Source organism: Pocillopora damicornis, chromosome 14 (genome assembly GCF_964200805.1).
Source record: "Pocillopora damicornis chromosome 14, jaPocDami1.2, whole genome shotgun sequence".
Taxonomy (NCBI): Eukaryota; Metazoa; Cnidaria; class Anthozoa; order Scleractinia; family Pocilloporidae; genus Pocillopora; species Pocillopora damicornis.
The window spans coordinates 11,772,519-11,795,277 of NC_142683.1; the positions used below are offsets into that span (position 1 = coordinate 11,772,519).

At 38.2% G+C, this 22,759-nt stretch overlaps 2 protein-coding genes across 4 annotated transcripts; one reads left to right on the plus strand and one right to left on the minus strand.

Annotated features, from left to right (window-relative positions):
- Nucleotides 1-1,231: 1,231 nt before the first annotated feature.
- On the minus strand, nt 1,232-10,954 carry LOC113682775 (E3 ubiquitin-protein ligase NRDP1). Of its 3 annotated transcripts, XM_089193523.1 has the most exons (3): nt 4,624-4,760; nt 3,286-3,354; nt 1,232-3,052 (listed from the first exon to the last, which is right to left on the minus strand). In XM_089193523.1, exon 3 carries the CDS (start codon nt 3,031-3,033, stop codon nt 2,065-2,067), a length of 969 nt encoding a protein of 322 aa, XP_089049649.1. In that variant the 5' UTR covers nt 3,034-3,052; nt 3,286-3,354; nt 4,624-4,760; the 3' UTR covers nt 1,232-2,064. The 3 variants fall into 3 exon arrangements, with proteins under 3 accessions (XP_089049649.1, XP_089049650.1, XP_027055763.2); XM_089193524.1 differs by lacking the exons at nt 3,286-3,354; nt 4,624-4,760 and adding an exon at nt 10,815-10,954; XM_027199962.2 differs by lacking the exon at nt 3,286-3,354 and having other exon boundaries at nt 4,624-4,807.
- LOC113682776 (endosome/lysosome-associated apoptosis and autophagy regulator family member 2) lies at nt 5,086-21,460 on the plus strand. Its single transcript, XM_089193522.1, has 12 exons — nt 5,086-5,434; nt 6,859-7,118; nt 8,109-8,359; nt 8,475-8,570; nt 10,014-10,131; nt 10,837-11,031; nt 15,512-15,801; nt 16,367-16,719; nt 17,029-17,266; nt 17,851-18,044; nt 18,625-18,875; nt 19,047-21,460. Exons 1-12 carry the CDS (start codon nt 5,265-5,267, stop codon nt 19,643-19,645), a joined length of 3,015 nt encoding a protein of 1,004 aa, XP_089049648.1. The 5' UTR covers nt 5,086-5,264; the 3' UTR covers nt 19,646-21,460.
- Nucleotides 21,461-22,759: the final 1,299 nt, after the last annotated feature.

Sequence of the window (22,759 nt, forward strand, 5' to 3'; positions counted from 1 at the left end):
TGCCTTATACTTTTTCTTTGATCCTTAAGAGTGACTGGTATCTAATTTCTCATTGCAATAACACCCCTGAATCATACATTGAGGTGATAACAATTAAAGAATTGATCATGAGCTCTAGAAGAAGTTCTTGGTTGTTAAACAAATTCTCCTTGTCAGTTCCACCAGAAATTTAAAGAACAATCTGGAGAAAATGCATACTAATGTTTGGGTTAAGGGGTTGATAAATGCACACTGGCTCATGATCCAATTGTTAATTGTGTGTCATGGTTTCCGCATATCATGCTCCTAAATATAAGATCCAGTAAGAACACTAAAATTTGTTAACTAAAAGCTATACATACTTTATTGCAATATAAGATGAGGAAAGCAACGCATTATTAAAACTATTTCCTCATATGTACAAATATTAAATTTTACTATTCACCTAATAAATAGACCAGATCCATGTTGCGTACTTGAACATATTAGAGTGACAAGCAGAGACAATGCTGTCATGTCCCCAAATACACTCTGTACCTTGGCCTTATTCACCACCTCACATATTTGTTATACTTAAACTTAAAATGTTATTACATTGAAAGGTTTGTGACCTTCATTGCAGCAAATTCTGGATCAATATCAGTATCTGGGCAACTGCCCACCTACTCCTCCCTTAACTTAAAAACAGTCAATTGACAACAAGTTAAGTTTAATTTTGGTTTAGGGGAGGGGTAGGTGGGCAGTTGCCCAGATACTAATATTGATCCCAAATTCTTAACTTCCATTGCAAGCACTGCATATATACTAAAATATTCCCCTGAAGTGACTTAGACATAATTTCTCTTTACAATATCAATACAACGACTAGCAGTCAAGTGATGAGAATAGAGAAGAATATCAATCATGGGATTATTGGTTGATCTAATAACAAACCCTCCAAACTAACATCATAAGAATTGTATGGCAGATAGTAAGGAGAATTACTACTGAGATCATGGGGGTTAAAGGGTTTAAACCCTGTTTGACTTAGTTTTTGTCTGACTGGACATACTGGTGAGGTAGAAGTTCTGTTGTAAAAGCAGGAATTAAATAATACTTCACCAGCCAAATCACTTTTCATTCATTTCCAAAAGTGCTCCAAAGTTACTGAATGTCTGCTTGTGACTTTCATGTTTGTAAATAAACCAAACACTAATTCTTCTTTACTTTATACTGATTACAATTTGTAACCTATAAGAAAAGAAACTTTCAGTAACTTTAGTAGTTTTTTTCTTTGCATCAAAAACAAAAACAAAAAAATCGTTTGATAATCAGGTACGGAAATAATCAATTTTTGCCAAGTGAGTACATTTTCTACTTAATAGGTTACCTGAACAAGGAAAACATAACCAGTAAAAAAATTGAGAAAATGATGTCTCCTGGAAGATGAGTCAAATAATTTACAAAAATTCAGCAACTCTAGAGAACTTTTGTAGGGGGTTTCAATAACTTTTACCATAAACAGCCACTGATGATGTAATAGGCAGCTGTTTCTAGAAAAAGGGGTTGAAAGGTGAAACCAAATCACAGGGGCTGGCTTGCAGGCTGAGTGGATGGTGATCAGAGGTTTTATTAGCAGCAATAGAATGCTGGCAACTGGCTTTTATCGAAGCCCCAGCTTTTGAAAATGAGTGAAATGTGGACGTGATGGTTCGTCTGTAGTCTCTCAAAACTGGTTTGTGTTACACTAAATATCTGATTTAAGTCAATATTTTATGATAGGACAGGTTCACTTTTCTCCTGAAATGTTTGATGACCTCATTCCTTGCTCCTTTTAAATCAAAATTCACTTGATCTATAAACTGTGTCTGCGCCAACCGTAGCTTACTGCTCACTTAACTCTTTATTCCTCAACTCCTCTTCTCAAAAGAATGAACACTGCATACCTGTCTTCTGATTAATGATTATACTATCTACATCTTGGAGACTTGCAGTTCATAAATAAAGCTATGGAGCTTTGATTTCATTGTGGCAAGAAGTTGCCTTTTTAAGATTTGATTTCCCTCTTTGTAGCCACATACCAGTGAATGTAAAATATGTTAAACTTTACTCAATGCCATGTGCAAAGATCATTACAAGACCAGGATCTAAAGTCATTGATTCACCCATATGTTCATTTTCACAGGCCATGATCACAACTGCTTGTTTTCCTGGTATTCTCCGACAAACATACTGTTCATACCGACGGCGATTCAGCTGCCGTGTTTCAAGTGTGCTCAACCCTGGGGGCCACCTCCTCTCGTGAGCATTCTCCATTAGTTCATTCAAAATGGTAGGTGGGCATCCACTGTCTGCAAGCGCTCGCCGAATGACTGCCTGTAGAACAGCGTCAGGTGTAGATATCATACCACCCCATCTTGTTACTCTGGCTGATTGTAACCCCCTTAACCACTGATGGATTTCATTGACATAGTGATCTGGTTGTGACAGGTTGCTTGGCAATAGTGGCAATGCCTGTGGCAAATTGATCACTCTCATGGTTCGGATCATTTCCTTGAGAGCTTGAATCTCGCGTTTCTGTTCATTTAGCTGCTGGCGTTGTTCATCGATTTGAGCTTGCAGCTGTTCTTGCTTGAAATTCTGGTTTTGGATCAAGTTATTTAATTCACGGACACAATTATGCTGAGAAAGCTCGTCAAATGGAACCACTAATCCACATCCCTGATTGCACTGAACAGGCCTCTTTGGGTTATGTTCACACTGTGATAAATGAGAGCGTAATTGATCCAGTCTGACCACCCCATCACAGCCATGCCTTTCATTTTCACATTTTACTGTTAACTTTGATAGAAGGTTCTTCAAGATTCTTGGCACTTGCTTCAGTTCATGTGGTGTGAGGCCACGTCGATCAACTGGACAAATTTGTTGATGTCTCAGCCATTCATGTATACAACCAGCACAGAAAGCATGTTCACATGCTGGGGCTTGAAGAGGATCTTCTAGTACTGATTTACAAATTGCACAAAGCAGTTCCTCGTCAACTGAACATGTAAATCGTGTTGTATCATACCCCATAGCAACTGGTATGCTTCACCTAAACATGAAGAATGAGTTGGTATCAGACTCGTCATTGCATAATAAGTTCCAAATAGGTTCATAGACAAGTTGGGGGGGGGGGAGGGGGTAATTAAAGAAAGCTTTATTGGGGGTGTCTCCAAAGCCTTCCAAAACTAGCCCTGTTTCACCCTTTAACTCCTAGAAGTAATTGACATGTAACATCTCCCTATAATATACAAACAAACAGATAGGGAGAATTCTTAAACTCACCACTTCCAAGTTTTTGTTTTGATCTTATGCCAAATTCTTGTAGCTACTATACAGGGAAATGTGCCGCAGCTAGAAGGGAGAATTAATAATCATATACCTGGAGTTAAAGGGTTAAGACAAGTCCCTTTCAACTTAATCTCTGTACCTTTTACCTGACATAAAAAATCAGAAATTTATTACAAGTTCTTGTGAATTTTTACTAGCCAAGGATAAAATTGACCTTAATTTGTTGTTTCAACTAGTTTGAAAAGTCTTCTATGGGTATAAAATTAAAAATTCACCTCCTGTGCTAATTTTTATTGTATACCTTCATCTCCAGGTGCTAAGACCAAACTGACTCTTGCTACTCAAAATACTAATGTAAAATAATTGTTCAGAGATTTTGACTCAGGAGTCAAAATGTCATTTCCCACCTAAACAGGTGACAGATTATGTCTGTAGAGTAACTTAACAAGCTAAGAATGGTTTTCTAATGTTCAATTTTGAGAAAAAATCAGTAAAACATCAAATAACTGTGCACATGTCTGATCTTCCCTGAAAAAAATGTTGAAATTTCTCTGCTGTACTTTGAAGTGATGCTGCTCATTAGCTAATAATTGTTACCAGATATGTAGACTACAACCTGCCAACATTTATGCCATATTCACAGTTAGGTATAGAAAAATACCAATGTGAAGAATCTCAATAGTGAAACTGTTTTCTGTTTTCCCTTTTTTAAGATTTGTGACCACAATAAATACACCTCATTTGATGGCATAAATCTGTTGAGGCCACAATAGGAAGAGCATCCCTTGGGATACCTGTATAATAAAACCTAGAGTTCATAATCGAACAATCATTAAAGAACACAAAGGCGATATTTGTTCCTCTCAGCCTCGCTGTAAAGAGATATTTTTCAAGTATCGATCAAAACCTTTTACAGATACCAAGGCAAGGGTTTATTCTTTGCATGGGCCAGCCTGCCCAAAAAGTTAAATATCATCGCTATCTCCACACTTTAAGGCAATCAGCAGTATTACTACGCTTCCAGGGAAATTTTAGGTCTCTGAAATGCTAATTTCGTTCAAATCCCAAGGAATTGTTTGTTATGATTTGAAAGTATTGTGAAGAAGTAACTTTAAGCGTGTGTGCGAGAACATTGTTGGAAAAACTTGACCACAAAAGGTAATATCAATACCCAGTAATCTCGTTGGAGTTACCCTGGGGGGGAAAAACGAGAGAAAATAAAACCTTGACAGGGACTTCAGCAGGCCTGAGATCCCTGACTTATGGAAAGCGATTTTCCGCTTTTGATCGTCAAAAACTTCAATCATTTCTGATACATGATCATTTTCATACCTTATGATTGTAAATCACTGGTTTTACACGTCTCCAAATTTAAGATTTCACTGGCAACTATCCACATATGTAAAAGCTTTCCGGGAAAAACAACCCATTACCGCCATGAGAAATTTTTACGACAAAGCGCCTTCAAATCTCGATTTGAATCATGGGACTGAATTTCATTTGTAATGACGCACCGGGGAGGGGTGGCGTCATGCATCATATGGACCGCCCGTGTGATATCCGTCACGTCCTTGGCTGAAATCCAAAAGTGGTCAAAAAAGTTTTTCTTGGAAATGATTGTGTCATGATGACGCACAGGTCATTTACGCTTTTTCATCATTTTGATATGACAATTATGAGAGTTGTGAAGAGAACAATAGTCACACACGTCTCTAAGACTACCTAGATTACACAGAATTAACCAAAAAAAAACAACGTTGCACTATATAGCGAATTACCAAAACGTGAAAGTATGCCAAATAATAAAACAGTATAGTCAAAATAAACGCTTCCTCTTGTCAGGCTCACTCTCTCAACGGACGTGACGTCATATGCTCAGAAGGGAGGTCTATCCTCTGAAAGTTTAATTGCTCGTGACAGCTCCAGACAAAAGAGGCCAGAAACGCAGTACGCATACCACATTTTGCCACAAAATGGCGCTTAGTACGTTATTTGAGTGGTTTGGCTATGTGTTGTGTTTTCTGACTATCCTCCCGTCAGCGCAATGTCGCATTTGTACTAAGGATGACTTCAAGCCTTACATAACGCCCTGTGACATAAACACACAAACTCGTTCAATCGTCTATTACCTCAATACAAATTGGTAAGTTTTTAAAATTTGAAAGATCAGCGCTGAATGTACGCAATATGCCAAAGACTCGCTGGAATTATAATTCTATTGTTTAGGGCGTAAATTTTAAGATTATTTCTTGAATTCCTTCGTTGAGGCTCGAATTTAACTCAGGTATCCTATTTTGGTACTTTTCCATCCCAGTTTTCTGGTTCATTCGCAGTGATTTCTTTATTCAAAATTGTTAAGCTTATTTCTGAGAGTTCTTTATTTTCGGTTCTGTCAGCTTTTCTTGATACGGCTTCAGAAAACCTTAGAAACAATGTCTATTGATCACAATTATGGTAAACCAGCGCGTGTGAGCGTTCGTAGTAAATCAAAGAAGTTGTTATTTTAAGCTTCCTCAACGATTTTGGATTGTTTGTTTAGCTTGATTCGCGAGTACATTTCAAACCAGCATTTGAAAAACGAAAGAAGTCTTCAAGAGAAAGAATCATATCATTTTGTTTCAACCCATCTTTAAGAAATTGACGGGAGATGCGTTAAAATACAGTATGTTCGACGCGTAGCCTTCAGCTACTAGTTCGGTTTCTTCAGAGCTTCTTGAGCTCTAGAGTGGTTTCCGAACTTCTCAGGTGCTTAAAATCTCTCTCATTGTTGTGAATACCGTATATTGCTTTTTGATCATGTTTCAACATGCGTCAGTGAATCAGAGATTGTATTTCAACATCATCTAATATCAATGCGAGACATTTTCTTTTACTTCGTGAAAGCTGAAATAAGCAAATATTTACTCATGAGACAAATTTTCACAACTTGATGAGACGAAAAATGTAGTCATTCGTTGTCTTTTCTAAATAATTTAGTTACAATGTTGCCAAAGCAAGAAGTAAACATGTTTGTTGACAATGGTCTTCCGATGGGTTGCATGAGCTTAAAGAATTTCTTTTTATTTCTATTTTTCTAAAGAAGTAAGTAATATTTGAGGTTACAATTTCTATGTAAGCAAAACAGATTGAATCATGATCATTATCCTAATTTCAGTTAAAACCTCTCCATAAGAATGTTCCTATTTGATAAGAAACCAACAATAAAATGAAATTTTCATTTTGGTAAGAAATTGAAAATTGGCACAAAGGGACATGAAATCAGAATGCTATAGTCTCTTTTTTTAAAGTGATTTTGAAGCTTGTTCTCTGGTAGCCAAGTGTTTTTTCTCTTTAGTTGTTGTCAAGTTAAAAAATGGTCAGGATAAATTGTGTGCAATAGTTTGCAGAAAGTTAGTATATGATAATGAGTACTAAATTATGCAATGTGAGCAAGCAGTTGACTTGAATTTTATTTAACTGGAAAGTGATAGATGATGCAGCATTTTATGCATCACCCTGCCTTTACTTAGAATAAAAGGAGTTTTGTAAAATAATGTAAACATATGTAATGTTGTTCTTTATTCTCAGCAAAGGAGGTGTAGCTCCTCTGGCTCCACATGCAAATATACCCTGTGATTGCCCTCAAGGAAGTGGACTTTCTGGAAGCCTCAGCTCTACTAACTGTACACAATGTGAAGTTGGATCCTATGGGCCAGGGGGAGAAATCATCAACAACTGGAAAAACTGGACTAAGAATGGTACTGTGCCCCCAGAAGGATCAGGCATTGTTACATTCTGTGAAGCTGAACGTCAATATGTTCAGCCTTGTCGCCCATGGAAAGTAAGCGGTAAGGAGATTGACATTTTGAGAAACTTTCAATCAACTTTTAGCCCACTCAACTCCCTCAAGCTGCTACACATTTCCTTGCAAATTTGTTACATATCTCGTACCTGATAAGTTTAAGTATTCTCACTACCAGTTAGCTAGATAATGTACAGATACTATGGGGAGAAGTTACATGTCAATCACTTTTGGGAGTTAAAGCGTTAAGTAATTCTCTTTACTGTCTACCATACAATGTGGTGTTGGATTAACTTCTAATCTCCTAATTCATATTTTTCCTTATTCTCATCACTTGTTTGCCTGATATTGTATTGATTTTGTAAGAAGAAATTTTGTCTTGATCTCTTTTGTGAGTTAAAGGGTAATGAGTTGAAAGCAATCTAGGGTCTTTTTTGGTTTGCTTTACTATTCTGTATAATTTGTCTTGAAAACTTGTGGCATTTTTTCAACCAATCAGATTCAAAACTAAAACCAAATTTTAATTAGTGACTGGGATTTTTCCCTTGTTTGTTCTTACTCTCAGTTCACATTGTCCCATCGTGACATTCTACCGCACAGTAATGCCTCCACCATCCTGTAGAAGCTCTGGACACTGTCTCTTGCTTTTAAACATTCCCCTTGCTGAATCAAGGATTCAACTGTTATCAAGTTATTTAACCCTTTAACCCCTAAGAGTGACTAGCATCTAATTTCTCCCTACAATATCATCACTGAATCACACTTTAATGTCATGAGAATAAAGTAAATGATCACCAACCAAAGAAACTCTTGATTGTTAGACAAATTCTCCTAGTCAGCACCTTACTAAATGTATAGAGAACAGTATGGAGAATATGAATACTGATGTTAAGGTGTAAAGTGTTGATTGTGCATTTTTCCTTCATTTATGGTAGCAGCAATTGCCATGAATTTATAACATTGAGAATTGTAATTGAATGCAGCTTACTATACTTAGAAACTTTCTCAGTTCATGTGTCGATCTTTTCTTCCTCAGCTGATGGATATACCATTAACTCAGGGGATAATTCATTAACACGATGTATGTCATCTGTCTTGCTTATGACAAAGAAGTTTGTTATGAGTGTCAGTCAAGTTAGTTTTGAGTATCGTGTAGACAGTCGAAACTGCAGGGGGCCTGGCTACTTAGGGTGCGATGGTTTGGCATTTTTTGTGGATAACAAGGAACTGCTGACATACAGTGGAAACAAATTCAATTGGGTCAATGTTACATACAGTTTGACAAAGGTATGCAACTTGGAGATGACTTGAAAGTGGTAGTGAATTTCAGCGGACCTTACCGCCAGTGTCAGATTATTTTCAGGAACACTAAATGTAAAATACATTCTTTTTTAATTTCCAGGGAACTCATACACTTAAATGGGTCTATCGCAAAAGGTGCTTTAGTTTTGGAACATATTCCTACATAGACAAGGCCTTCATCCGATCCATAATGTTGGTAAGTTCTGTTATGATTCAGTGAAAATTGCACTTTTTTAATTCATAACAATTTGTCGCATTTTCACGGTTTGTGAAAAGAGTTAGAGAAGAATTAATGTTGTGCAGGATTTTATAGGCTTATTGTGGAGAGGAACATCCATGGGTGGTGCAATATTGCCCAATATTTCTGAATCACAAAATACCAGCATAGTAGTAACCGGTAGATTTCTTTAATGTGGTCATTTTCAGTATTTTTGTTTCAAATTGTTTCAAACCTTTTTAGGTGTTAATCAGTGCATTCAAAATTCCTTTTGCAAGTAGGAATGAATATCCCAATATGCAAATATCAGTTACCTGGCCTGTATAATATATGTAAGATTGAAATTGAAAATCTAGATAATAATTTGATGAAATTCTCAGTATGCATTAACCAAACTACTGGGAAAGAGAGAAAAAACAATAAGAAGCATGAATGACAATGAATTAATTTACAATGCAAATTACAAATTTCCTAGTTCCTCATGAATGCTTGATTGACTTGCCCAATGTATTTTTGGCATACCTCAGACTAGTACAATAACTTGGGAAAGAGAGAAAAAACAATAAGAAGCATGAATGACAATGAATTAATTTACAATGCAAATTACAAATTTCCTAGTTCCTCATGAATGCTTGATTGACTTGCCCAAAGTATTTTTGGCATACCTCAGACTAGTACAATAACCATTCTTGGTCTCACGTTTCAGCTGAACTGCAAATTCAGTACTCACCTAAAAGAAAAGTTAGGTAAAGCTAATAAATGTTTATACGTTATCAGATGCCTCCGCAAAGAAGGATGTAGCCAAGCAGAAGTAGATGTTTTATTTAATTCCATTGTCCTACCTAATATTACTTATGCTCTATCTGTGTATGGGGCCTCTGAGTCAGAGCTAACTATAGCCCAGCAGTTCTTAGATCGTTGTTTTAAACGTAGTTACATATCTAAGAAATTAGTGATAGGTGACTTACTTAAAACGCAAGATCACAAAATTTGTCACAAGGTTTCAACTATCCTGAGCCATCCTCTTAGAGCCTACTTCCCTGAGACCAAGATCACGAGGTATAATTTGAGAAATAAATCCCGTCATGCCCGCCATTCGCACAAACCATTTTAAGAATACATTTTTTAATAGAATTGTTTTTAAGTACAATGTAGCTTTGTAAAAGTGTACTTCCTGTATTAGACTTTTGTATTTGTTTCCACGTATATACTTATCTTATTTAGATACACCTAAGCTTATTTACATCCTTTTTCTTTTTAATGTAACATAAGATATGTAATTTTATCTTTTGAACAATAAAGACACTAAAAGACACTAAAATGAAATATGCTGCATGTCATTTGATGGGATTTGAAATCTTTTGATTATTTCAATGGCATTTATCATGAGATATCAATAATTAATTTTGTTTTTCAATGCAGGTTGGCAATGAAGAACCAGATGTGAGATGTAAGAAATGTCCACCAGGTTTTTTCAGTACTAAAAAAAATTCTGCAAGTTGTATGTCATGCTCATATTTCCAGTATCAAGATAAGGAAGGTGGGTTTATTTGATTGCATGCACCTGTCACTTAAAAAAACTTTTTTTTTTTTATTGTTGGTACTTTACCACACCACACAGTGTTCTATGAAAATTATGCTCTCTCCACAACTAAAATTTTTTAACTTAGTTTGCAGTGCACTTTTCTGCTTTTCAGCGACCTCAGTTGTCTGTTTTCATATATTAAACAGAAGTAACATTAACATCATTCTTATTTAATGCACCAATGTAGCCTGTATAATCAAGGATGAGGGGTTAGAAATTATATATTTTGGGAAGATTTCCAAAGAATATAACCTTAACACCTTTTTTGTCCAAAAAAAGTGATAAGTAATGATAGCACAAGCAGACAAGCAGACAAGCATCCAAGTGTTAGTACAATGGTTGTGAATGACTTTTACTTCAGTCTGCCTTAAGTTGTAAAGGTTACTAGGGTGTGTACAGGTCCTGGAAACCTGGAAAATCATGGAAAAAGACTACAGGCTCTGGAAAGTCCTTGAAATCTGCTTAACTTGAGCAGAATTGATTTTGAAATCTTGGAAATGAAAGGGTTTAAGGTGTAATTTGGAGTCTTGGAAAAATAGAACTACCGGTAAGTCCAGGAAAAGTTCTGGAAAACCTCTTGAAAGTTGTTTCTGAAAAAGCTTATGAAACCTTGAATTACCTCACACTCTGAGCCCTACCTTTTCTTATCACTTATTTCAGGCCAGAGCAGTTGTAAGACTTGTCCAGAAAACACATATGCTATGCCAGGTGCATCACGATGTATTCCTCTACTAAACTGCACTTCTGATGATATCATTGCTGCTCCAGGAGATGTGAATTCATGCTCATGTCAAACATCACCAAATGGTTTTGAGTGTACAACAAAAGTGCAGCCTGAATATATCAAAGTTCATGGTAAGTTACATAAAGTACTTAACCCTTTTGTTCTAAGGAGTGATCAATGAGTTATTTCTCCTTAGTTACAGTATCAGTGCATTGTGTAAGTGGAAAAGTGACAAGGATACCGTTTGATTTAACATGTAATTCTCAGAGCTTACATTGAAAGGAATGGGTAGGAGACAGCAGAGAGAAATGATATCAACCTTAAGAGGGTGTCTCTGTAGATTGGTCCGGTCGATTTTGCTTGAGACACGGATTTCGCTCATTTCTTGTGTTTTGTAAGACATTCATGTACCTATACTAAAACCACAATCCGTTTGATCGGATCTCTTAACTTTTCAGAGTTTAACGGAAATTAAATTTCACTCGAGCGAAGGCTTGTCGTGACACTTTTCAAGACTTTAATTTGAGGTAACTTTGGAGGAAAATTTACAAAAGCATACGGAACTCAGCAAAAAACAAATACCACAGCCATGAATATTAACTCTATCTTATCCATCAAGGCATAGTTAGTAGAGGGGACCCAGTCCCCTCTACTAACTATGATCAAGGTGACTTTCGTGAACATCACGTTTCAATCTAGGAAACAGGAAGACTTGAATGACACCTTATCGGTTCGCTTAAGTTACACACGCGAAAACCGATCAAATTCAAGGTAAATTTTTGAAGGTAAAAGGTAACTACAGAAAAAGCTCTGCGGCCCGACCTTTACAAAAACTTTATAACTCTGTGAACTTACCTAATTTTCGGCAATCTCCAAGTGTGGCCGCCATTTTGAGGGACTTGTCAACATGAAGCATAGAAGATATAAATCAAGCAGGTAGATCTAAAACCGTCAGAAATACATACGAAAGCAATTCAAATGAACTTTACTTTCAATTCAAGCGGCAAAATTTGAAATTGTTCGTTAAACTTACCATTCCTACTTCCCCCATGCGACCATTTCTTCCAACAATTCAAACACTACAACTAGCGTTCGAATTCCCCTCGTCCATTCCACCGTAAGAAATAACCTGTGCCACCCAAGCCTCGACTCGAATGTGAGGTACGAATCAAATCACATAACTGCTTCATCTTCGAGGCAATGTCACGCTGGTATTTTGGATTTTCGGATCGACAAGTACGGTGATCAGGAAGCGATCGCCATGTTTACCTCATAAACGTGACCGCTGACCAGCCGCTGAGTGAAAACAGTATAGCGCGGGGTAGGGTGGGTGACGGGCTCATCGCCATAAGATATTCGAATACATGCTTAAAAAGCTTTAGGATTCTCAGTCTAAACAGTGAGGGCATGCTTTCGTTTTCGTTTTTTATTTTATTCTCATAACTTTCTCCTTTAAATTAGAACTGGTATTAATTAATAGAGTTATTAATATATAATCGGGGTATCCATATGACCTTGTTGCTTGTTATCTGTGGTATAAAATAAGGTGTCTTTTCCATCAGAACCTTTTATTTATTGCTATTGCACGAAATGAACACTATACTTAGAATGTTTGTTCGAAGTCATTTCTTCTGTTCCCAAGAATGTATGCAAAATGATAGAGATTTCATTCATTCAGCTGACACGTTCTTTTAAGTTATGGCGCGTGCAGGTTTTTTCTTTCAGGTGATTTGATCTTCTACAAAAACATTATTGATCATCAACCAAGCAACATTGTACATATTTCCATCTGCAATTAAAAGCACCTACACATAGATCTATGTTTTTTCAACGTGATGTGTACTTAAGTAGCCTTAAACTAATAAAGAGTTTCTTCTCTTTTCGAGAAGATATGTTACGAGACAAAAATAGATAACAGAAAATGTTACTGAAGACTACTTGATTCAACTGGAATAATAACTCCAAATAGCTTTTGAATGTCCTGAGACATCTGCAAGGTAATTACATCTCTGCCTTGGATACGCTTCCTGACGCCATCATGATCAGGATACTGACATGTTACCTTTGCACTTCACCAAAACTTCCCCAAAGTGTGGCGATGCCTATAGCAAATCCATTTCTTTTTTTTTGTTTATCCTCCTGAGCGAGGTGAAATAGGCCAGTCCTTGCCAAGATTAGCTCATTTTCACTTAAGACCTCTTTAGACAGGTGGCAGCTTATCAAATGATGTTTTACTTCATCATTGCATTCAGACAGTCGTACCAAACCACTTAAGCCACGCGATGAACCAAAGTTTTTTGTATCTTTGCTATTCAAACAGCAGTCCTGAGACATAATGAACGTCTCGCTAACGAATGACTTCTTCCTGTACTTGTATTTGTTTCCAACGCAATACAAGTTCGGGAGATCTAAAGGAACTCACTATAACTTTGTATACTCGATACGATTTCAATTTCCGCGCCAAAGGAGAAGCCTGCTGTAATTTGTGAGTGGTCAGTGGTTACGCTCGTCAGGTAAAGAATAGCTTTGTGACTTTTTCACTCAATTGAAAAGACTCGCGTTACTCTTATGAAATGGTTGAACGGAATACAGACTCCGAGCAGTCTCTGATTTTTCATAAAGATAGTGAGGTCACGCGTATCCTGTGAGCATGGAGAAGTCGCGAGACGAGAGACTCGTGTCTCGCGTCTTTGCCGCTCCATGTTCTAAGAGTTGGGCAAAGACAAGACACGTTACTTCTGATGCGATACAAGAGGTTCAGTGGTTATCTCGATTATCTAGACATATTTATTTACATGGTAAAGATTTGTTTATAAATTTATGAATTGATGCCAGTCCTATTTGGAACGAAATGTTTTTGAAAGAAGAAAGAATACTAAGCAAAACAAAAGTTGTCCGCAACACTAAGATAGATAAGATAGAGTTAATATACATGGCTGTGGTATTTGTTTTTTGCTGCGTTCCGTATTTTTTTGTAAATTGTCCTCCAAAGTTGTCTTAAATTAAAGCCTTGAAAAGTGTCACGACAAGCCTTCGTTCGAGTGAAATTTAATTTCCGTAAAACTCTGAAAAGTAAAAAGATCCGATCAAACGGATTGTGGTTTTAGTGTAGGTACATGAATGTCTTACAACACACAAGAAATGAGCGAAATCCGTGTCTCAAGCAAAATCTACCGGACTGCTCTTACAGAGACACTATCTTAAAACTCCTGAAGGTAATTAACTTGTAACTTCTCCCTATAATATTCGTACATCATCATGCATACAGGTAATGAGAATACTCAAACTTATCAGGTAGAAGTTATCTAGCTCTAACACCGAATTTTCACAACTAAGTTTCAAAGAAATATGTAGCAGCTAGAGGGGAGAAATAACAGTTAGATCTTGAGAGTGAAAGGGTTGAGGATGGTCCTAACATTAAAAATGAGCTTTAGATAGGTTTAAAATTGAGACCATATCAAATGAGATGACAGTGTTCACTTAGATGAAAATAACTGATTATGTTGTCGTCTTAATCCTTTACTTCCCATAAGTCACCAAGAGGGAACTTCTCCTTACAATATTAATACACTTTCAAGCAGAAAAGTGATGAGAATAAGGATAAATATTATTAGGGTATTATTAAATGATCCAATACCAAATTCTCCAGACCAACATCCTAACAATTGTATTGCAGCCAGTAATTTAAAAGAGATTAACCTGAATGTGATCTTGGGAGCTAAAGGGCTCAGAGAGGTTATTATTTATCACAGTACCCCTCTCCAGCTAGGAGGGTGAATGGGGTCTGGAAGACTGTTAGGGAAACCCGCAGTGGAGGCGGTGGCTGTGACCTTGGGTACAGTTGTTTGAAATAATAACCCAGGGTCCAATTTTAATCTGGGTTTCTTTTTCTTTGAATTAATGAATAACTAAATTTACAATTTATTGAGCTTTAATTTCAAGCCTCTAAGGACCTCGCAATATGAAAGAGAGAGAAACTTATGTTTCACGTAAACTTCAAATGCTTGGAAATTCCAACCTGTAGTAGGCAGACAGGTCGGTTTTTTACACAGCACAGTGGAGGAGTTGAACTTAACCAAGCGCAAATCTAGTGAGTAGCCGGATGGAAGACCGGTGACCACCAGATTACAAGTTCAGTGCCCCAACAACTCCGCTGCGCCACCTTCCAAGTATGGGTTCATGTTGGGTTAGGGGAGAGGCCTCCCTTGCTTTATCCGAAATCCTTTTCCTGATAACGTTCTCAATTGTTTTGAGAGCATCCAGTAATCAGATTGTTGAGAAAAAGAGTTAAACTGAAGTTTTTATTGAAGCTTTTTGATCTGAAATCATATTTTTCACACTAACTATGGTTTATCTTGACCCAGCTGCGAACAACCCACCCTTGCTTGCTTTGTGCTGTAGAAACCAGATTTAGCTCAAGGGCAAAGAGCTCCGGGATCAAAAGCACCCATAACTCAGAATCTGAGCAGCTGTGCGCATTTCTCTCCCCTAATCCATCATTAACCCCGACTTATTATCAGTTGAACGTTGTATGGTTAGGGAAGGGGTGGGTGCCTAGTTGCTCACATTGATGCATCTTTTTTATTCATTAACTTTCTTGTTGATTTTCAGTTGCAAATGTCAGTGATCCCAGGCGTCTTTGCGATCCAGCAGGGAATCCCAGTCTTAAACCAATTCCGGATTATCAATGTAAATGCGAGGGTGGGTTTGAGATCGTGAATGGAACCGGAGGAAAGCTGCAGTGCAAACCGTGTGAAACTGGGTTCAAGTCACGTGGAGTCAAATGCGAGACCTGTGAGGCCGGTCATGTGGCGTTGCCAGGGAAACATTACAGTGTCTGGAGAAAAGACAAACTACCTGAGGGGTTCACCGCTAATTGTTCCGGGGATTGCGCTGTGAAGGTTTGTAAGAAAAATTTGGATGTAATAGATTTTTATAGGCGAAATTTGTTTCTGAACCATAATTTTTTTCACCACTTAGAGCATTTTGAGACTCCAGGTAGTGACCTTATCTTTTGAAAATTGTTTTCAAATGCACAAAAAAAAAATCGCTGCTATTTTGAAAACAGCTCGGAAACCTAAAAGCACCCGCGGCTCTGAAACAGCTGGTGCCCTACTGACCGCTTACCTATTACTGTACAAGCCCACGGCAACATGAAATCTATTTGTTTTTTATGTTAAAAGGCAAACTGTGGTAAGAACAAAAAAAGTGGCACACAAAGCGTAGCCAAGTGTGTCGCTGATATTCTTGCCCATTTTCCATAAGTGACCAAGGCAGATTTTCTCCTTACAATATCAATACAATATCAAGCAGACAAGTAGCGAGAATAAAGAAATTTATCAATTAGGGGATTATTAGTTGATCCAATACCAAATTCTCCAAACTCACACCACAATAACTATATGGCAGACAGTAAGGAGAATCGCCATCTTGTGACGGGGCCTTGTTCCTCATGTTATTTTTTAGCGTGGCTGGATACCTTCTGGTTATGTAATCCGAACAGCACGTGTTGTTGGAAATGTGCGTACTTATCTGCAGTCATCAGAATTTACATTGGACTCCGAGTTAGCGAAAATCGCTTTTAACTGCTCCATCACCTGTAATGTGACTGGTGTTTCACAAAAATCTATGCCAGGGGAACATCTCGCTAACATCCAAGACTGTAACTTAGTATTTCAAGTTTGGAGTAACAACACGATTGTGGACGAACTAAACTGCACGCGTCCTAAGGGAGGACATGTCTACAGGCATGAAAATAGACGTGACGGCAGAGTTATTAGACATATTTACCCGCTCAAGAAAGGACGCTTTTCCTTCAGGTACACAAAAATGTCAGCTGTATTTGCCACCGTCTATGGTATGTCATCGCACACCAGGCGAAACGCATACCGTCACCGAAATTCCACCTAGCCTTTTTTTTTTGTTAGTAGAATCAAATCTCTTTTCAATCCTAGTGGAGTCCAGTATGTCCGTGATCAATATTTGACAAGACATTGATTTTAAGTTATTCAAGGAAACTCCTGCAAGATATTATTTCATCAAGTGCCGTCCTGATGTAAAGATTTGCGAACAGATCGTTGATTACTTTTATATATCTCTCTCTAATTCTCCTAACGGTCTTTCCACAGATGGGTTTTCATCCAACAAGACGAGACACGAATGCTTTCCACTGCTTTTGAAGGAAAGCTCTACAATATCAGTGTACTTGGGGTGCAGAACGGAACAGCCAAGAACTGCACAGCATGCCCAGCGGGGTACCATAGTAACCTAGGCAACACTGATTGCACAATATGTCCAAACGGAACCAGCAGTCCACCTGGAGCAAAAAGTTGTATATCCTGCAAAGAAGGAACCTTTGCTGCTGCGGTAAGCTTTTTATCTTAAAACTAGCGCGTAGTGGCCTGACAGCAGTATAAGAGCGCATGCCCTCCCTGCTTGAGGCGATTCGCATTTTCGTCTCCAGTACCACGCGGTTTTACTCACCGTTTCAGACCATGTGACCAAACGAAACGAGGACCCGGGGAAGCAACTCTAGAATTTAGGTTGTTCCTGACTTTCTACATATATTTATCTCGGGCTTCCGAGCTGGACAACATGTATCCCCAAGGGGTTACGCTATCCAAAGGTTAAATTGCACTATCCTCCGGAGTGATACTTATCCGGTGGATAGCGCAATCCATCCTTAGACCAACTGGGACCGGGCTGTTTACCTCCAGAGAAGATGATAGCAAGAAGCCTTTCGGTAATTATGCTACTTACTAAGTTCATCTGAATATTACTCAAACGCTTAACTTAAATATTTCAACAGGTAACCGTTAAAAAAGGAGGATGTTAAGATACTTTGTCCAATCGAAAATCTTACCTGTTATACCAATTCTTCACTGAGAGGCAGGGACTGTGTCTTACGGAGTCTTTTTTAAGTGACGATTTGTGTTCTTGGTAAATTGCAGAAGGGAAGTTCGCAGTGTCTTCCGTGCGGTCAAAACACAAAATCGCTTCCAGGTAAAGATGGCTGTGACACGAACAACTGTATGTTCAAGCCTGCGGATGACGTCGTGTATGACCTCAGTAAACTCTCCCGCCCTGGAGGACCGATGATTGAAGCACTGTTGTATCGCCCAAGTTTACCTTGGAGACCACGACGGTGAGCAATAATCCTCGTAATTTCCCTCCCCCCCCCCCCTCCCCCCGCATCCATACCTCTACCTCTCTTCTTGATAAGAAAAATGAATTTTTCTACTCCTGTACAGCTTTCGTGCCATAAATTCCATTTGCTTTCAATTTTTTTTGTGTTTTTCCTCGCTTGTCTTCCGGCGCACTTTTTTCCTCGTTTCTTCCAGTCCTTATCGCAAGGAAAAGACGTTTTTCTGCGTATCACGATTTTCATATTACCTTGCCTTTTAGCTCATAATTATGCTTCCCCTTTCTGATCACGCGGCACATGACACTGATGACACTTTTTTCCCCATGCGTGACACGTATCGCAACCAGCTTCACGCCGTGCTTTGTGCCAGTTATATGGCTTCTTGCGCTTGCCTTTTGCTAGAACGGTTGCAAATTCTCACGCAATCACCAATCACATTTTTCTTCAGGTCACACGATTCAACTCCCACCCCCAACATGGTTTTTAACTTTCATCTTATCCGTCTGGAATGTGTGCTCTGGGTTTGCCTTTACTTCTGTACAAATCATTTGCTGAACTAAATTTTATCTTTTATCCTTAGTTTGAGCATTTGGCCTTACCCCAGAGCTATTTACTTCAATCTCTGTACCCTTGATCATGACAACTCTTCGTGTGTTTACCGTAATCGGGGAACCGGAGTGCACACTCCCCGGCCTGTGATGTCGTGCAGGTCGTCGTGGTTTACATATGACACAGATTTAGGCTCCGTGATTGGCTACCGAAAAAAATCCGACGTCAAATCGGGTTTGTTCGTGGACCTGCTGAACGGGGACAAATGTTACAGCCACAGAGGTAAGTTAATTTATAAAAGAAATTTTAAAGAAAAGAAACGATTACTAAAAAAACCATAACTTTGATAAAAGAATATGGAAAGATAAAGGATTTTTGCTAATACATGGTTGGGAAGTTTTCAATGTAGTGAAACCATTTCCTGTTTCTATGTTTCTATGTTTTCCTTTCTAGACGGAAACTCGCGCTATCAGACCACCCTCGACCTCAGGTGTGACGTAAGAGCGGGTGTCGGTAACCCAGCCCCCGAAAACAATTACACGAGCCCGATGCGCGGTAACTGTAAATTCTACTTCGTGTGGAAGTCGTTGTACGCATGCCCAAAATGCCGTGACAGTGATGTGATGAGAATTATCGGCGAATGCATCAACGGAATGCGTAATGTGACCTACGTACGCAAAGTGCCTTGCTGGAGGCCTGGGAATGATTCGGGGCTTCCAACGACTAATGCAACAGAAAAATGCGAGACACCGACGTCGACTGTTATAGTAACTGTCAAAGTGAAGGAAAATGGTACAGTGGCGTATCAAGTACTAAAAGAAAACAAAGCCAATATAGCTTTGATTGGTGTGGGAGTCGTCATTATCGTTATACTGGTGGGTGTGGCAGTATTCTTTGTGTGCAAACATCGAGCGTTGAAGTATCGTTATTACGGCATGTTGGCGAGAAACAAACCCATGAGCCGCCTTGAGGAAGAAGACGAGAATAATTTTATCCACGACGATGAGCTAGCACAACCATTCGATGAGATGTCACCAAGTGTGAAGACCTAGACAACTTCGTATATTCATCCCTTTAGCCCACTCCATGACTGAAAGTTTACATTTTTTTAACGCAGTGTTATTTTGACGCTGAGTCACTTAGACTGGTTTTTCCCTCTTAATTAGTGTGCTCAAGAAACCATATAATTTTCACCTCCGCCATTAAAATCTCCACCTGGCTACGGGCAAAACTACTCTGGTTATCGCAACAAACCATTTTTTTATTCAAGCAGGTCTTTTTCTGAACCTTCTTCTTGTTAAAACATATCGCCAAGAGATTGATCAAAGGGAAAAGAGGCTTAATTACGTCATGGATGAGCGGCCAAGCTGTTAAGCACGATTCAAAATGGCGACGGTCAGTCGTGTAATTTCATCTCAAGTTTTTAATGGCGGATATGAAAATTATATCGTATCTGAAGTATGTTCCTTCATTAATGAAAAAGACAAGCTCAAGATTTATATGGGTGGGTTGTGGTCGAGGGACAAAAGTTTCAATAACTTTTCCCATAAGCGGCTGCCGATGAAATAATGTTAAAGGTGGGTTTGCCCTAAAAGGAGCCGTAAGGGGGATCCTGAGGATAAGGAGACGGCGATAGACCGTCTACAGTCAGCGGTAGACCGCTGGTAACCGGCCTTTATTGAATCTCTGGTGAAAGAAGAAAGAAAAATTGAGAGTTAGCCTTAATTGTTTAATGTGAGCACAACTCTTATAATACCCCTTTTGAAAATATGGATGAATTTTATGATTGTGATCAAGTAATCGTGAAAAAACAAACTGGTTTAACCTTTTCGCTCAAAGTTAGCAGTTATACTTGTCAAATTGTACAGTATATGTGGCTCCTGCCTGCGAAGTTACAGAGATAAGACCGATATATGATATCGTCGTTCGCACTTGTTGTCATAACAACATCAGCGACACACTAGCCCCCGCCTTGAATGTCTCGTTTTTTGTTCTTCAACAGATGTATCACCATGCTATGTATTTCCAACTAGATTGCAAATTCATCGCTCAATAAAGATGAAAACTTGCTTTTTATTGCTAGCCAACTTTTACTCGGTTTTTTATCAAGCGTATATAGGAACAAAGTTCAAGGAATCTAGTAATTGGTGTATGATCTTTTATTTTATCGTGTTGTTTTATTTCTTACTCTGTAACACAGTTTAGATTAAGTTTTATCGTGCTTGTTTTGCCTTTCAAACTTTTCAACGTAGTTGGGTTTTTTAAGTAGACAGAATTTTCTGTTTTGTATTGAAAATAGAGTAAATTTTGTTTTTATTTGAGAGTAAAGAAAAACATCTCATTTAACGTATCCTTGTGAAATGACTCTGATCTTTCGGTGTTTTTTGTGATAGGATTGGATAAATGACTTTAAAAGTTAATCAGTGGAATTCTTTGATGTAATTTTAGCTGTAATTTTATGAATTGAAAGTGATGTAGATAGCAAACGTCTTAGTCTGATTTTTTATTCGGTGCAAAATTCTGTTTTCTTTGAGCTCTTTTCGTGATAAGACCAAATACTGCTGAACGTGTTATAGGTTTAAAACACCGAAAAATGCTGAATTTTATCACCATTAAAGTTAATCAACGACTTGTACATCTTTTAATAGTGAGATCTAATGGCGTGTCAAGTTGGATTCCATATGTTCAGACCTTTTTTTAAGTTAAGGAAAACTTGTATTAATAAAGTATTAATGTATTAATGATTTAGAATTCCTTTCGCCGACTGTAAGTTATAGTTGTTTATTTGTATGGAAGAGATTTTCAATCACCGTATTTAGTCCCTCTCGTTAAATGTTTGATTAAACTTGAAGTAGAAATATTTAAAATAGCTTACGTCCACACGAACCTGTTTGCGTTTGTATATGCGTCAATATTTTTCTTTTCTCTGGTAACAGTCCGATTCACTCTCAGAAAGAATTTGTTATGCTCCCTTACGACTGCAATACCATATTTTGTTGACTCTTCAATCCTTATGAGTGACCAGCAGCTAATTTTTCCCTACAATATCAGCCCTGAATCACACGTGAAGGTCACGAGAATAAAGGAAATGATCGCGAATTGAAGAAACTTGATTGTTAAGAATATTCTCCTTGTTAGCGGCTAAGGAAATATATAGAGAACAGTATGGAGAATATGCATACTGATGAAAGGTTTAAAAGGAGTCAGTTTGTGTTATCGACAGGATTAGGACTTGCTAAGCAACCGCCATACTGCAAAAAGAAGACCAGTTGTAAGAAGAACAATTTCGAACAGATACAAATGGAGGGTTAGTTACGCAAGCGTTGGCAAATTTGTTTGTTAATGCGCTCCTCAATGGAAAACATCGATAGAGACGATAATGCTTTTATGAACTTATTCACTCCAGGTATCTACCACTGTTATACACATAAGCTTTCACTCAACAAAACAAGCACCGTGATTGGTTGATTCTTGGTCACGTGCCCCTGATTAAATTCAAGTGTATACCGATTGGGATCCAACGTGCAGTTGTTGCCCGCGCGCTGAGACGAAGTCGAGGGAAACATCAGGACTTGGAAAAAATAAAACTGTTTCCCTCGGGACTGTACATTAAGTGTATAGTAACACCTCCCTCAACTCTCAATATTACACCATTGAGTATTCCGTGGCAAGGTCAACTAAAAGGAAAACTTCAGTTTGCATTGTTTGGATCAGTTTACGGAAAACAAAACCTGAAGTTATCCCAAATGAATAAAGGGGTAAGTTTCTAAAGAAACTGTGGTGCTGCGTCGGTGGGAGAGTATAGCAGGTAATTTAGTGTTAACAGCTGGGTTGAAAACGTAAATTAGCCACCGTAAAGGGTAAAAAAACTGACGTTTCGAGCGTTAGCCCTTCGTCAGAGCGATTAGAGGAATTGTGGGTTGTGTGTGGATTTATATGTAGAAAGTGGAGCTACGCCATTGGTGGGAATATGGTGACGAGAAAACAGGAATAAATTAGTGGAATGAAAAACGCTCGTTGATTCCGTAGGGATTAAGGGTGCCGATTTGGAATATAAATTTTTGTTCTAGTGTTTTACGGCTTTCCGAACTGCCTAGATGTAAGGAACGGCTGCAAACTGCCATATGCTGTTTAGAATGATAAGGAAGATTAAAGTGTTGGCTGGC